At 34.3% G+C, this 16,300-nt stretch overlaps 1 protein-coding gene across 1 annotated transcript in view; it reads left to right on the top strand.

Annotated features, from left to right (window-relative positions):
• The window catches only part of nolo (ADAMTS-like no long nerve cord), an 82,432-nt gene that overhangs the window by 58,792 nt on the left and 7,340 nt on the right, over nt 1-16,300 (top strand). The window contains exons 8-11 of the mRNA XM_018539628.1: nt 1,506-1,604; nt 12,747-12,888; nt 13,682-13,775; nt 15,487-15,947. Of these exons, the coding sequence (XP_018395130.1) occupies nt 1,506-1,604; nt 12,747-12,888; nt 13,682-13,775; nt 15,487-15,947 (796 nt within the window). The remainder of the gene's footprint in view (nt 1-1,505; nt 1,605-12,746; nt 12,889-13,681; nt 13,776-15,486; nt 15,948-16,300) is intronic.

Raw genomic sequence — 16,300 nt, 5'->3', positions numbered from 1 at the left:
TTCGCTTCGATTTCGATATTTCATATCGTGCAAATAATCCTGCGGCTGTCGATATTATTGGCATTTGTCTTACACTTGACACATTGTTATTTACAATCTCATTCTTTATTGTTTTATACGTATTTAACGAGTACTATACATATATTACTCATCCATTTCTTCTCTAATTAAAGAACTCTTCAACAAGAGAAAGGATAGAAAGTTTTTCACGCACAAAATATATTCATGTTTGTGTGAAACATTCTAATTTGAGATATCGTAATTAAATTATTTAAATTTGCCTAATGATGCGAGAAATCAATACAATCGTGTCGACGGTTTTGAAAACCCGGTGGAGTGTGTTCGCGTCCACCTTTCAGAGAGATGTCAACGCGGCGGCGCTTTTTACGATGTAAAGACAAATAAATCTTTCCAGAATAAATCTGCCAGGCGCGACGGAATCAGCGTTACGCGTGCACACGATAAAACGCCACATTTTTCACATTTCGCCACTGACGTTAGACACGGCCGTAATTCCGCCGCGCTTCCGCGCGGACGGAACGTTAACCATTCCTCTCATCTCGGGGAAATTTTATGCCGTACTTTCGTACTTGTCTACGAGTCGCATTTACATACGCAGCCCTGTCCCGCTTTCCATGACGGTCTTGGAAGATCCCACGATCCCTAACCCAGTTCGGTTCGTTTAAACTCGAGGAGCTGCACCGCGAGTACACGCCGTCGCTCATCGTAAAACCTCCCCCGTCCGACAGCTCTCACGCACACGTATATAAGACAGTGTACATTCATATTTCACATATGCACGGTGTCTTGCGCAGCCTACAACTCTAGACATCTTTCGAGAATTTAATATTTATATACCATATTTTTACGACTGATTTTTCTTTAACGAAATACTTTTATCAATTTTTCTTTTTAAACATTGATATTAAACGTTTTGATGATTATCTTCCAAGTTAAATTTCTACCGAGACACAATTTAATTATCGTGTTTATTATTTCGTGAAGACTGCACTGAAAATAAATAACGATATTGCCATATTATTATAATTTATAGTTTTCGATGCAACTATTTTTTTTAGAAATTATGGATATAATTATTATTACTAACATTAATAATAATTATAAAAATAAAATCCTAATCAAAATTGTTTTACCATGTAGTTATGTAGTTGTAAGTATATCTTCTTTCATTGGTAATCGTCGATGTTCCGCTGTCCAAACACACGTTGACATTTGTCGTCTAATATTCATAATAAAAATGAAATTTCTCAATTTTTGAAAACTCTTTTGTTTCTATTTTAGCCCATTTATTGACAAATGAGTTTGAAATATATAAAAAGTAACTATAAAAGGAACCATTAGTTAATAATTACAAAAAATTTAACTAACCGTAAGCTCTGAGAGTTACAGTTACTGCAAAAAGTAACTTTAACTGTTATTACAAATAACAAGTTACTTCCCTATTAAATTCCAACAGCTATAGTAATGTTAAGTTGTTGTTACAGCTACCCGATCACAAGTGTAGCAGCACGCACAAGCCGCGCACTCAGGAGACCTGCAATACCGTGTCCTGTCCAATGTGGGAGACCGATAAATGGAGCGAGGTGAGAGTGCATGCACGATTCTACGCGAGAGTAAAACGCGCTGGAATACAGACGGAGACACGGCGCGGGCGCCTCGCTCGTATCATTTAAGAGCGAAAACGTTAAGCCTTCTCGCCACAATCACGGATTTAGGTGCACTCGCAGGGTCCAGTTGCAAACACACACGCGCACATACCTAACTCCGTATGTACGTGCACTGCACACATACGGTACCGCTTGCTATCTCAACTGCGAGTTTTACTGCAAAACGTACTGCCCAGATGGAAACAGGGTTAATGGTTGTGCGCGATTTGCGCGCTCCCTTTACCCTTCACGTAAATGTAACTAGGCTGTTACGCGTATGAAATAACCGATTCAAATAACTTGCACTTCTGACAAAATTGTGCTTTTAAATCTTACCTGATTAATTATTACCCAAATCAAAATCGTAAATGTGAAATTAATGTAAGACTTTTGGAAATTGATCTGTGATATTGGTTTCTTTAATTATTCTCCAATTGCAAACGACCTTTAGATTATTACAATAAGTCTCTTCTATAATCTTTAGATAGCCTGAATTAGAAAGAAATTATAATTATCGATACCTTTTAATGATGTTAGAATTTTTATAATTACATATATAATTAATATTCCATTAATAGATTTATTTCCATTTCAATCTGATACTTTATTCGCATTTTTAAAAGAGAGGTAATAATAGAATAACGTAAATAGCTTTTTAACTAACAATGACGAAATGTTTAGTACAGCACTTGCAAAGTTAGCTCAAATCTATATTACACTAACATTATCGATGTATCCGAAGATCTCACAATTAGCAGATTAAAGGTTCCTCGAATAACTTTGTGCGCGCATTACTCAAAGCACGCGTTAATTTATCTGCAAATCCAGATTACGGCGTTATTACACGTTTGGGCACAAACGCGCGCAGCAAGGAAGCCTCTAATTGTAAAACTCTGTTTCCATCCGTTCGCCCTTTTCGACAAGTTACAACGCACCGTGGCGTTTAAAGGTAAAGCAAATTAACAACTGCGCGCGATTTGCACGATGCGCGCTTGTGGCGACGGATAGGTCAACGCGAATTATACGGAAACGCGATCCTCCTCTTGCCGCAATCGCGATTTCACATTTCTCCGTTTCTCTGCGGAGAGAATGCGATTTTCTCGAAAAGCCCCACGTGTACAACCACCGTAATTGCACATGGACGATGGACTGACTACATGGATAAAGTTGCCTCCGGTGGGAACGACGCTCGCAAAGATCTTCATAAATAAACGTAACGGAGTTTTTTAAATTAATTTATACAAATACACTACATTTAATACTTTTGATTCAATTCAATATGATACACACACACATACACGAACAAGCGATCTATTTTTTTTCCTCTTAAATAAAATAACTTTGTTTAACATTTTAATAAATTTTCTTTTTAATTTATGGGCATCAAAGAAGAAATTTAATTATTTATTTCTATTTTATTTTAACAACATCAAGTCGTTTCTAAAGCTAATCGAGAAATTACAGCAGGTCAAAACATTTTTGCAATTAATTGTACATTAATTTGAATCTAATTTTTTATTTTAATTATTTGCTAAAAATCACGGAGCAACATACGAATTGAATACGAATGGAATCGAATTTAAGTATGTTATTTAAGCGTGAATTATGGATCAACTCGCAAATAATCTGGTTTGCGTTTAGTTTTGAGCAAACAACTCGTTTACGTGGCACGAAATGCGATAAATTTCTCATTCTTGATTAAGGTAATTTGTTTGTTTCTGTCACTTAAAGCATCATAGAGAGAGATGCCATCGTTAAAATATACTTTAATTCTTTACTGACACATTGAAAGTTTTCATTCACAGTGCATGGATTCCTAGTCTAAATAAATTGAAACGGAGTTCCGTAACTTTTACATTTCATGCTACTTATTTTTATTTTCTTCCACAACGTTTAATGTAAATATACATAACATTACATCATGTGTCAAAACTAATAATACACATTACATTATATTAGTAATATATTAAATAATTTCGTACATTTGTTTAAAACAAAGCAAAATAGATGTTATCATAAAATATAATTAGTTAGTGACACAATTTTTTAACCTTTAAAAAGCGCAAGGTGATTTTTTTAAAAATCTTACTGCTTTTTCTTAAATAACAATAAATCATTCAACGCCACTGCGACTCTCCGTCCTGTAATAGTTAATTTGATGCCAAATTTGTGCAATATCTTCGTAAAGACGAGATATATGTATATACTGTAAAGTATATACTGGTAAAGTACATTTTGATGCACCATAGAATATATGTTAGTGTCCGAGAAAAAACTATTAACTCAGTAGAAACGTCTTTAATATCCGTTCAAAATGCTCTCAGCGGGAGAACCGACTCAAAATCGGCAGAGAAGCGTGACTCGATACTGACTCGTATCTTTATCCTGCCCGAAGAGAAAGAGAAAGCATTTGCTTTTTTTCAAGCGCGCGGATGGTTGTAGACGAACGTGAATGAAACGGTGCTCTCATTCGCACTGCCACATCGTTCGCGCGATGAAATCCGATTTTCTCGAAGCCAAGGAATTGCGAATCGTCCGAGTGGAACATCGCCGTGCAGTCGCCGTTGACCATCGTTGCGAATGGCAACGGCGAATCCTGTTCCACCGATATGAAAGAGAATGCGGTAACGGCTCTCGCTCGCGGATACAGCGCAAAAATGGAGGCAGACTGTGAACTGCCTCGTCGTCTCCTATGTGCCGTATGTACGAATTACGGGTAAACTTGCACGCGAATAGGTCACGTCGAAATATACGCGAGGTGTATGTCTCTTGTCGTCTCTTTCTCCGCGAAATATCTTCTCTATCACTGAGCTCATCCAGCCGTACTCTTTCTCGTGAAGCTGCTCTTTGAAGATGCTCGAGGCCACATCAGACACCAACATCAAACAGGACAATTTAGTCGCCAAACAACCGCCTCTTCTCGCCCCTCCCATTTCCGACCCCCGTTCCTCCAAAATCTTCAGCTGGCCTAAGTGAGAGGCGACTGCATTGCCCTTCTTTCCATGGCAAAGCCGAAGTTAAGAGGGAAAGAAGGAACGTGTTGTACCGGCGTGAAGAGCTTTCTTAGCACGGTTTGAAGGGAAAATTGAGACACCGATAGATGGAAAATAAATATGACGGATATAAATAAATAGAAAATCACACAATTATCCTTAAAGATATTCCTCCTGAACACATAAGCGATTTCAGAATAATTTGCTGTTGTAGGTATTATACAACAAGATTTAAGGATGTCCGAAAGCATATATAATGTCTATATAAAATTAATATTAAAATAAATAATAAGGCAATATGAAAAATAACAATTTTCGAATTGTTACAACAAAGGAGTGATATAATTTACTTAATAGGGAGATAAAGCTTTCTTTCTTTCTACATTATTTGTAGAGAGATATCGTTTTCCTAAGAAAGCAACGGCGCGGCGAGACGCGAGCAATAGCATTTCTTGCAAGTTTTAAATGAGAAAAGTGCGTGACACAGTTACACGAACAACTCCTTGTTTTATACTTCAACATTGCAATACGAAGAAATAAGAAAAAAAAAAAAACAAGCAAGTTGATAAATCCTCTTTTCCGTATTATTCTTCGTCCGTATTGTTCGTCGCCCTTTAAATTCTGCGTTACGCGGATAAAATGAAATTATCATTTTCAAGAAAGACAATATAACAAGTAACGCATATTTGCTGCAATATTTCTTCGAGAATTATCTTCGAGAGCGTATAGAGCTTCAAAAAACAGACAGGGAGGAAAGCGGAGAAAGGAACTAAGAGACGAGAGAAAAAAAGGAAACACGGATGGCACATAACGTTTTGCTGAGAAAAAGCTCACGTAGCTCAACGAAGTTACTTGTGAAACATTCGCACGTACACTTACGTCCTATCGTGTACAAATAGCATACATATACACATATACCTGCGACGGACATCTCTATCTATACGATTTATACCTCTTGTCGATATGAGCGTCGCATCGCGGGAAAGTCAACACCAGTGAGCTCTACGGACGATATTTATAGTCGAATCTTATATATTTAAGACTGTCTTAAATACAGTCTTAAGATGTCATAAACCAATCCGAAAACCATATTAGCATCTTTTTTAAAACATTACTTAAGACTTTCTTAAAATAAGAACGAAAACTATGAATATCGCCCTGAAGAGCGAACCATCGAGAAGTAGGGATGTCTGAATTCCTAAACAAGAAGAACACTCTAATGCAAAGTTAATACTGTTTCTTTGTCAGAAATTTACCGATTGGCTAATACTGTTTTACTATCTAACTAAGTAGAAAAGAGTCAGAAACATCAATATTATGTTTGCCTTTCTTTTCTTCGTCAAGCCGCAGTTTTCTATAGTTCGGTATAGAGAAGATTCGCGCTCCAGTATATTATAGATATGTTCCAAAATTGACAACGCATAGATATGGTTCTTGTATTATCTTCGACTGGTCGAAAATTGAGATAGTTTCTGGATATATTCCAAAATTTCAATTTCGGCACACTCAAAATTCAATACACGTCCATCGCATGGCGTTAATAACAAAATTGCAAATGCTTTTGTTTAAGTCAGATAATTTTGAATTGTCTGTGAATGTAATTCTTTTCACTAAAAGAAAAGCTTTTGATAAAAAAAAAAAAGGATTTAAAAAATGGTTTTTAAAAATATAGTTTTTAAAATGGTTTCTTTTGTTAGTTTAACTATGATTTATAATCCTTTTTGGTACAACTATATAAAACGTACTTGCAATTGCTATAATTTACTTATAATTAAAATTTATAGTAATTAAATTATAGTAATTTCAACTATTTTTATAATAATACGTATAATTTATCATTTTCAGTATCAATTTTGTAAAACTGCATATATGTAATATTATTAGCAATATTAAACATAACATATAATTATATAGTCACAAATATACAAAATTTCTCTATTATATCTCTATATAACGATATAAAATTAAGTTAAACAGTTAAAAGTGACGTTTCTCTATTTTTTGAATGCATTTATTGTAATTTATTTTTGCCCTTTTCTTTTCACTCAAAAACATGAGCGTATTTTCATATCTGTTCATTCCAAATATAAGGAGCATAAAAATAAAAGCATTTAAAGGAAGTCGATCCGATTTACAATTAAATTAAATCAGCGACTGTGGATTAATCTGTCAAAAATTCTATCTTATCTGTATCCATGAACGACCCGCGCATATTTGCCTACCTTTCACCAGAAATTAGAATTAACATTGTTTTCATCAAAAAGATAATAAATAATTCACGTCCATTAATCGCGAGATATAATCGGTGCAGATTATAAAATACGTTCGAGATGAAACATAAGAAAAGAGGAGCAGATATAGAGAGCATATGTGCAAAAGTTATCGTAAAACGTCTGCATAAAACATAGAAAGCTCGGATAAATTTATGCGGCGGTAACCGGAACGCGCATACATGTTTTGTTTATCAATGTTTTCGTCGCAACCTGCGTGCGAACACATGCGATCCAAACGGATACGTATTGTATATGTATGTAATACATATTGCCACGGATATTCGAACGGGTCAGTGACATCTATGCAAGTTTTCCGGTATATTTTCTGGCCAGCACTCACCTCTCTCTCTCTCTCTCTGCCTCTGCTGCTCTCCCTTCCCCTCTTTTCTCTCTTTCTTTCTTTGATCCTCTTTCCCTCTCTGATCCAGTTTCTTGTCGAAGCAGACATTTAAACCCCTCGAAAATCGATACATTGCCTGGAAGCTTTCCAGAATTTTCATTGTACGAATTGTCGCGCCGTTAGTTCGCTTCCAACAGTTGCTCTGATTGCTTCCAAAGTTTGCTCCGTGCAATAACCAATAGCAACGAGATTCTCAAATTGGAAGAAACCCTTGTTGAAAATTAGAACGTTTTATAAACTACACATACCTTGTATTTTACATTGTAACAATAAAAGGCGTAGTACATGCTGAATTTTACGACGGATGTGGGCGCTTTGACAAATCCGAAACAAACTTCCATCACCTGCACGCTGTGACGTTACTTTTCAAGCCGCTATCAAACGTTTTTCAATTCCTCAAAATACCTACGAGTATTATTCAAATTTATTCCGCAATAAAAGTGTCGCGTGTCTTTATATGTCTGACAATGCGCGTTACTTATCCACTTGGAACTCGTCCAATTCTAGACGGTTGGATGCACCTTTCGATCCTTCTGCGGTGCTTTCGCCTAAAAAGAATTTAGAGTCGAAATTTTCCAAAATGTCTTTATTATTTCTTCGAATCGCCCACATTCTGCATTGAATAAACATGTAATTCTTCTGGATTGTCTACTGTCGCTGTTAAAGTTTAAGGATATATGAAGGTATAATATAAAAGTTTGTTGTGGAGGGGAAGGGGCGATTTAGAATCTGAATCAAAAATTATTTCAATAAGAAATAAACATGTTTTTAAAAAGCAATTAAAATAAAATCAGAACATTTTCATATAATCTATAAAATTACATTGTTAAATATAAATATTGATCTTATTATTCTATCTCTTATACATGTATAACGTTTATTTTTAGAAAAGTATAAATTTCCAGTTTTAGTCGCTCTTTGCAATTTGATATATTCTAGCCAGTATTCATAGTTGGCTCTTATTTCAAGACTGTCTTAAGAAGTGTCCGCTAATGCGGTTCTCTGATTGGTTCGTGACATTTCAAGACTGAATTTAAGACGATCTTGAATATAAGAACTGACTATAAATATCGGCCTTTAATATATAGATAGATTGAGAGGAAAAAATGGTTACTATTACTATAATTTAAATATAATTTATAATTAGTGCTAGTTATAAATATACTTTCTACTACTTTCTCTTAGTAATTTGAGATTATTCTTACAGATACATGCATAGTATTTTTAACCGTTGTATAAAATATAGAAAAAGTTTAAAAGATATGGAAATGTCAGAAGTTAGAAGGAATGTTGCGGAAAGATATTTATTCCTGGAGACAAATTCCTGTATTAGAATACATCCGCGAATTGTATTCGCGTTCAGTTACACATTGCGAATTCCCGCTGTGGGTAAAATAGCCTCTCATGATCCTCGAGAATACAGAGAATCTTGTTACATAAATAAGGACATGACGATGAACGTCCAGGAAGATAACAGTAAAGAATGGCGTTCGTACGAGTTTTCGTGAACGCTTCCCATCTCTTGAGCGAACTAAAGTTTCTTGGCAGACACGTGAAAGGAAAAATCTCCGCAACTTCCCTGCGGAATGTAGACGTCATGCTTTATTCATGAGGTCGCTAAATGCGGCCCGTTGCACTAGATGTGTATTTATTGCGGTATCTGCAACGTGTAAAGCGCAATATTTTACTGATCATGTACTACGGTACTGATATTAGATTGTCGCGTGTATGAAATCTTTTCAAGTTATTTCTTCTTTTCTTTTTCAATCAATCTATGCACAATAAATTTTAAAAATTCCGAAAAGTATCGGCAATAGTAAGTCGCGCCACGGTGTATTTTTCTAAATCGCACCACAATCTAATCTTCTAAATTACACGTTCCCTAATATTTTTACGCTTCTTACATTTTTATTCTATTTATTATTATGTAAAGATGTATATTGTACTACGAAGTGTGTTTATATTTTGTTTCATATAAAAACTTCTTAAATTATTTTCTAAAATTATAATATTTCAGATATTATGAAAAATATATATTCTTAAGTCTTTAACAACACAATAAAATATACTTTTTTCCTTGTGTAACTTTTAAATTTTTTTGCATTGTTATAATATTTTAAATGAAGAATACGAATATGCTACGATTTAGACAACGGATTTCCTTGTTGTTAAAATCGCTATCCTCATTTAAAACATTATAATAATGCAAAAAATTTCGGCAATCTTACATTAGCAGTACCTTGAGTATCTCACATTACGAGTCTCATGCCTTGCAGTTTCACGATCACGTTAAATGTTACCTCTACAATTATGAAATGCAACATATCCTGTATTTTCCTAATAACACAATCTTATTTTATCACTTTATATGGAATTTATTAGAAATATTTATTTATTATACACATGTATATAATATAATAAACAGAGTGGATTTATCTCAAGGAAACTTGAAAATATCGGTCTAATTTTACAAAACTTTTTCCGCAACGACTACACACACGATCTAATAATGAATTTTCCACTAAATAGATTTTAGATCAAGAGCTTCGTAGTGGAAGAACCAACAGATAACGCCTATCAGTTTAGTGGAAACCTCGTAAACTTATATTAAGAACTTATCTCATATATAGTAGAGGATTTCCCTTTTTATATTTATATATAATTCTGTATAACATAAGAAACTCTGATACATGGATATTTTTATTAAATGTACATGAAAAGAGCGATTTCGCTAAAGTATCTATAAATTTAGTTTGATACAGATATGAAAATAAAATTTTGTGGGATTATCAAAATGATTACTTACAAAATTAAGCATGATGGGCAATGCTGAAAAAATTGTTGATATTCTGGTAGCTACCAGTTTGAGCATTCTACATTTAATTATTTTGATGATTTAACAAAATTATATTTAGATTTGTATATCTAACTAAATTTTTAGATATTTCTGCAAAATCATCCTTTTCATGTAGATCGATTTTGGTTATTATAAAATTACGAGATCTTGCCCCTTTTAAAAATGATTAATTGAGAGAATAAAGTGTATTATAATATTATAACAAGTACATTTGCACTGCAATTGGTAAATATAAACGCACATTGCGCCATTACATATCTCTATATTTCAAAGAATGTTTGTTTCGCGCGAACGAACGAATCACTATTCCATTACGTTCATTTGTACACAGACTAATGAGTGCGGAATACCAGATAAAACGAGTAAATTTTCCCAGTCATGTGCACGCAAAAGTGTGCGCGGTCCATGATTTACGGCGCTTCATTTCTGATCGATACACAATACAATCCGTCCCTATCCGCTTTCGAGAACCGAACAACATCCTAGAATGGCGCTCTTTCTAGTAGCGATACATAAAGGCTCCGTGCCCGTCAGCGTGGCACGTAATGATTTCATCCGAAGCTGCAGAGCGGGGGGGAAGCGCCGTTAGAAGACAGGAATTGATAGATTTCTCTCTTTTGTGAGCAACTGGGAGCCATGCAAATATTGAACTGAAAGCACAAGGCTTCTTAAAGCACTCCCCCTCGCTATCGCGAGACTCTTTCCCGAGTTATATGGCTCCGACCGTGAAAAGCAAAGACAGACGGAGGGAGATGAAGGATGGAAGAAGGGTGAAGAATCCAGAATGAGGAACGGGATAAAAGGGGAAAGAGGGTGGAAGTGGGGGAGGCACCTAAGTCGAGTAGGTTTCCGCTTTTCCTTTCGTGTCACCTTTCCACCTCCGTGAACGATAGCTCTCACGTCCGAGCTCCTTCTTCATTGTCTATCTCTCCTTTTTTGTTTCTCTCTCTCTCTCTCTCTCTCTCTCTCTCTCTCTCTCTCTCTCTCTCTCTCTCTTTTTTTTTCTCTCTCTCTCTCTCTCTCTCTCTCTCTCTCTCTCTCTCTCTCTCTCACTCTCTTTCTCTGTCTATAGATTCCGTTTCCTTGATCCGTCTCTCTCGATACTTTCTTCTTATTCCTTTCTCGCCATTCTTTGCAGGTCTCATTGCGAGCGAGAAACTTCGTGGCAACATGCCTCGAACGAGACTTTTCGTGCTGAAATACGAACCGAAAATTGCAATCCGGAATTTTAAATTAGACTGCGCCTCAGCATTAGTCCGCCCTGGAATGTGGCATTTCATGCGAAAATGCCACGTCGTTAATGTGCTGCGGATAGTTTCGATGGCATCTTTCCTTACTTTTAGAGTAAAGCGCAGTTTCGAATTTCGTTCTCTGATTTATCCTTGTCAAACGAACTTTTTATGCTTTGTGTTTTTACTAAATCACAGGAAACAAATTACAAATTATAAACTCTTTTATTTTATTATACCTCTCTTTTATCATAAATTGTGAATAAATATTGATAAAACAATTTTTAAATAGAACAATCAAATAAACAAGCCTCATATTTATTTTTTATCTTCTATGTCTTACACATAATTATAATCATTATTTTTAATTTTTTACATTACGAACCGAAAAGAGGATGTTAAAATGATTTTTGCTCAAGAAAAGGTGTAAATAAAAAAGAATAGCGTTTTTTTTTTTTTAGATTTTGACTTCTTGAATATGATGAAATTAAAAAGTTTGTGGCATTTGAGAGACACCTTGAAAAGTAAGCAAGAATATTGAAATTTGTTGTTTAAATATATCTTGTTTGTGCTCATTTTCCGTATCAATCCTGAATTTTTTAGTAACATTGTCTTTTATTCAGAAGGTCAGAATCTATTTAAAAAACACTATTTTTTATTTACACCTTTGTGAGCAAAATTTGGCCTCTTTAACATCCTGTTTTCGTTTTTAATGTTGACCTAAAATGAAACATATGTCCATTAAATTATTTCAAACCTTGTAGCTACATATAGTCAGTTTTTGATGACATTCATGTAATAACAACGATCTTCTATCTTTAGGTTCATTAACAGACTGTTAATAATATTTTACTGTGAATTACGCCAATTATAAACTGCGGATGACTCCAAGAAGAATCGAAGCGCTATTAAATGATTTATATTTTTATTTTTAGTTAACTATAGTATAACTGTAGTATTTTATTCAACAACCAATTGTTGTATTACTCATATATTTACTGTTTTCCCTCATAATGTTTTTTATATGTATTTATATTGCCTTTGCATATGACTCGTATAATATTATTAAATTACAACTATATATTATATACTACATTATAATTAATATATTATTATATTACATATTTTATATTACTATGTCATTGAATATTCCTACTAATTCACTCTCTCAAATAGATATTGATATGATTTGTCTCTTCAAATGTGAATGTCGCCACTACAATTTTTTATAAATCGCTTGTATTATATTCCTTGCTTTTTATCGGCCCACATTGCATCTTATTGCAATTCTACGCGAAATGTGCATTTTAACTTTTTATTTATGCAGTGCTCCGTGACCTGTGGCACCGGAATACGGACGAGAACGATCGAATGCAGAGATGGTGTTGGTGCCATCTCCAGGGACTGCGACCTCGCGGAACGCCCTCATACCGAGCAGGAATGCAAGACGAACGTCGCATGTCCCACATGTAATTGCGTTATCTAAGTTAAACTCGTATTAGATCGAACGACATTTAACACAGGCAAAATTTAACATGCTTTAAGCGACGATCTGAAAATTTATGCGCAATTCTCTAAGCAGATTATACAAAATTAGAAGCGAATCTGTGAAATTTAAGCTTCGTGTTATTCTAAGCTGATAAGAAAAATCTTAGTGTTGTGTAATTAACTTTGCTAGAAGTGTAAGCTGTAAAATGAGTACATTATCTTAACTCTTTCTTACGTTTCTTATAATTCAAGATAAACAAATTCAGAATTTTCAGTCTTTATTTGCGTTTCTGTGGAATGGGATATTATTCTGCAGAAATTTTTAACAAATTCTCCCTCTTTCTCTTTCTTTCTTTCTCTCCCTTTTTTTCTTTAAAATATCGAGTTGAAGGAAGATACTGATATATGTACGTTTTAATGATTGCATTCTTTTTTCTAACGGAGTACAAATGCTATGTATTATGTGTATGTGTTTGTTTAAAGGTGTATTTAAAATAGTTTTATTGACAAAACAGCTATAGATATGTGATTAAGTTCACTTTGCTATACAATAAAAAGGGTTGAGTCTTACGAAGCCCTTTCTGATATTTTGCAACACAATTTGCGAAATATCGAAGTCGCAAAATATATTTCTTAAGACTCAACGTATTTCATCGTATGAAAAAAATTTTAGAAGTAAAGTTCTTATACCGAGAAATTATCGAAGAATGCGGTTATCACATACAAAAGTAATACGCATGGAGAAAATAAGATAGCATATGGAATGTTATTTAGATGGAGACGGTATGTCACAGCCGTTGGTGCAGCCGTATCCCTTATCTCCAATGTCAGAGAAATTGATGGACCAACCAATACCTTCCGAATCAACGTAAGTTCTACTCTCGTATATATAATATGTACCTATACATCCGCGCGCGCGCGCGCACACACATACACACACACATAATAGTAATTATAATCAAATTAGAGTAACAATAATTATTAGTTCTAACAGCTCTTCTCTTTCTATTGGTTTTTTTTTAATATTGTAAGTACTTATATTTGAAAAAGATAAGATATAAGTACTTACATACATTTTCATATAAGATTCTTTATTTATACATATAATATATAATTGATCGTTTCTGCGAATTTCTCTTAATATACATATGTACAGATGGATAGCATTTTAATTTTATCTTACAATGTAATCTGTAAAGAAAAATGTAAAGAAACAAAATATCTATCTTATTTGATCTAATTTAAAATCCAATTTAGGTAGTCCGCGAGGCGACCGCCAAACGATTAATTCATCAAGTTTCTAGCTCGTATAAACTTTCCGTTTCGCTACAAGCCTCGCGGGATATGTAACATCGATCGCAATTCGAGAACAATGGCAACGGCTTTAGAGCAACCATTACCACCGTAGGAAATTCCATAAGATGTTAGATCTAGATTCCCTTCAATCAGCGTTTATAACTTTCTCTCTCTATATAACTGTCTGACAATTTCCCCGTACTTTTAACGTCTATAACTCGTCATTCTACCTTCCCGTTACCTTAACGATTTTATGTGTCACAGATTTATTTTATACGAGGATAAATAAGAACAAAAGTTTCGCTTATTTATGCAGAGAGTCTACAATACGAGTAGAAGTCGTAGACGATCGTGGGATCTTTTAAGTCATAAGAAATTGACCAATCATAATCAAATATGAGGAGAATAATCGACTTGGTCAATTTGATCAATTTTCTAAGATTTAATAATCAGTCTTGATAGTCACATAATCTTGATTTTTAAACAAAATTATGAGTACATTTAGCTATATTGGAAGTTCATTTTTTATTTTAAAGACTGTTTATACATATTTTGCTTTATAGTGTGGAATTTATTTTAAATTATTGTAAACTTTATGATTTGTATTAATTTACAGTACAAGTAAATAATAAATGCATGTTATATACAATAATAACAAACGCCAATATCTGTTTTGACGGGAAATATTTTTCAAATAAATAAAAACGTTAAGTATTATGGACCGTCATTAATTAAATTTTAACATCCATATGATATTAAAATAACTTTATTATCATATATAAAAATGCATACATAAAAAATATAAACGTATGTATATCTAACAATAAGTATTTAATTTAATCTAACTTTTATTTGCGACAATTATGGTTAATATCATAATTATTTCACTATTTTTAGTATGAATATACATATTAAATCTGATGATAAAATGTGTATACATATTTATGAGTACCAGTGATGTCATAAATTTTTGTATTTAATAAAAAACAACTTTAATTATTGATAATTAAATATCTTTATTATACATGCGCATATGCATTTGCGATTTTATAAAATTTACGTTAAATTTAAATCACAATTTAATGTTCACTGAACATGGAGGTTTTTCTTTTTAATAGAAAGAGATTAAAATGTTTTGGTCATATATTTTTAAAGAATAATTTATATGCTTTAAATCTCTCTCAAGTACTCATACTGAAAATGAATGATCAAATCTTAAGCGTCCATCGCATTTTTCATTCTTTCGTGACCCAAAATTCTAGTTACCTAAGTTTCCGGTTGAGCTCACGTTCGCCTATCGTACTATCTTATACGCGAATGTATCAATCTGGTGGAACTTGGGTCTTCAGGTTCATCGCCGAGGAATGGTCCCCCTGCAGTGTCACCTGCGGCGAGGGCGTCAGGCACAGGGAAGTACACTGTAAGATATTCCTCGAGTTCAGTCAAACCATCGCTAAATTACCGGACAGCCAGTGCTCCGGCCTGAAGCCCGTCGAAACCGAAAAGTGTACGATGGAGCCGTGCGGCTTGCTGGAGAACAGCTTGTCCTACAGAATCGACACTGTTGGCGATAGCGGATACGCCGAGTCGAGCCTAACGGATTCGTACAGTAGATCATCGCCCGGTAGTTCCGGCGGAAGCGGATACGACAGCGGTATCAAGGTCGCCCCGGGTAGCGACGTGCAAACTACGTACTCGTGGAAGGAAACTGGCTACACCCCCTGCAGCGCGACATGCTTAGGAGGTAACGGTTCAGGCGAATTGAACCATTGTTCGCCAAAATTGCTTTTGATAATATACTCGGATGGATAGGAGATCGAGCTTTATTGCCTGGGTAATCCACGGCTCTTAATTCATCGCATATGGATTTTAAATGAATACAACAATTTCCACTCAAGCTTGTCCCGCGTTCATCTTACGCTAATGAATAACTATTTCGAGAAATCATTAAATTAACCCTTGATACACATGATTGAATCATTCGTGTCTTATGCATTTTTTTCTTTGAAATACTAGAAACATTTAGCTAAACAATAGTCTCTCTATTTTTTCCCTTTTTTTTTTTTTTTAAATTTAGACGTGTCTAGTTATTCTTGA

Source organism: Cyphomyrmex costatus, unplaced genomic scaffold (assembly GCF_001594065.2).
Source record: "Cyphomyrmex costatus isolate MS0001 unplaced genomic scaffold, Ccosl1.0 scaffold1034, whole genome shotgun sequence".
In the NCBI taxonomy this organism is placed as follows: domain Eukaryota; kingdom Metazoa; phylum Arthropoda; class Insecta; order Hymenoptera; family Formicidae; genus Cyphomyrmex; species Cyphomyrmex costatus.
The sequence above is the reverse complement of the archived record's forward strand: the minus strand, read 5'-3'. Positions and strand labels throughout refer to the sequence as shown.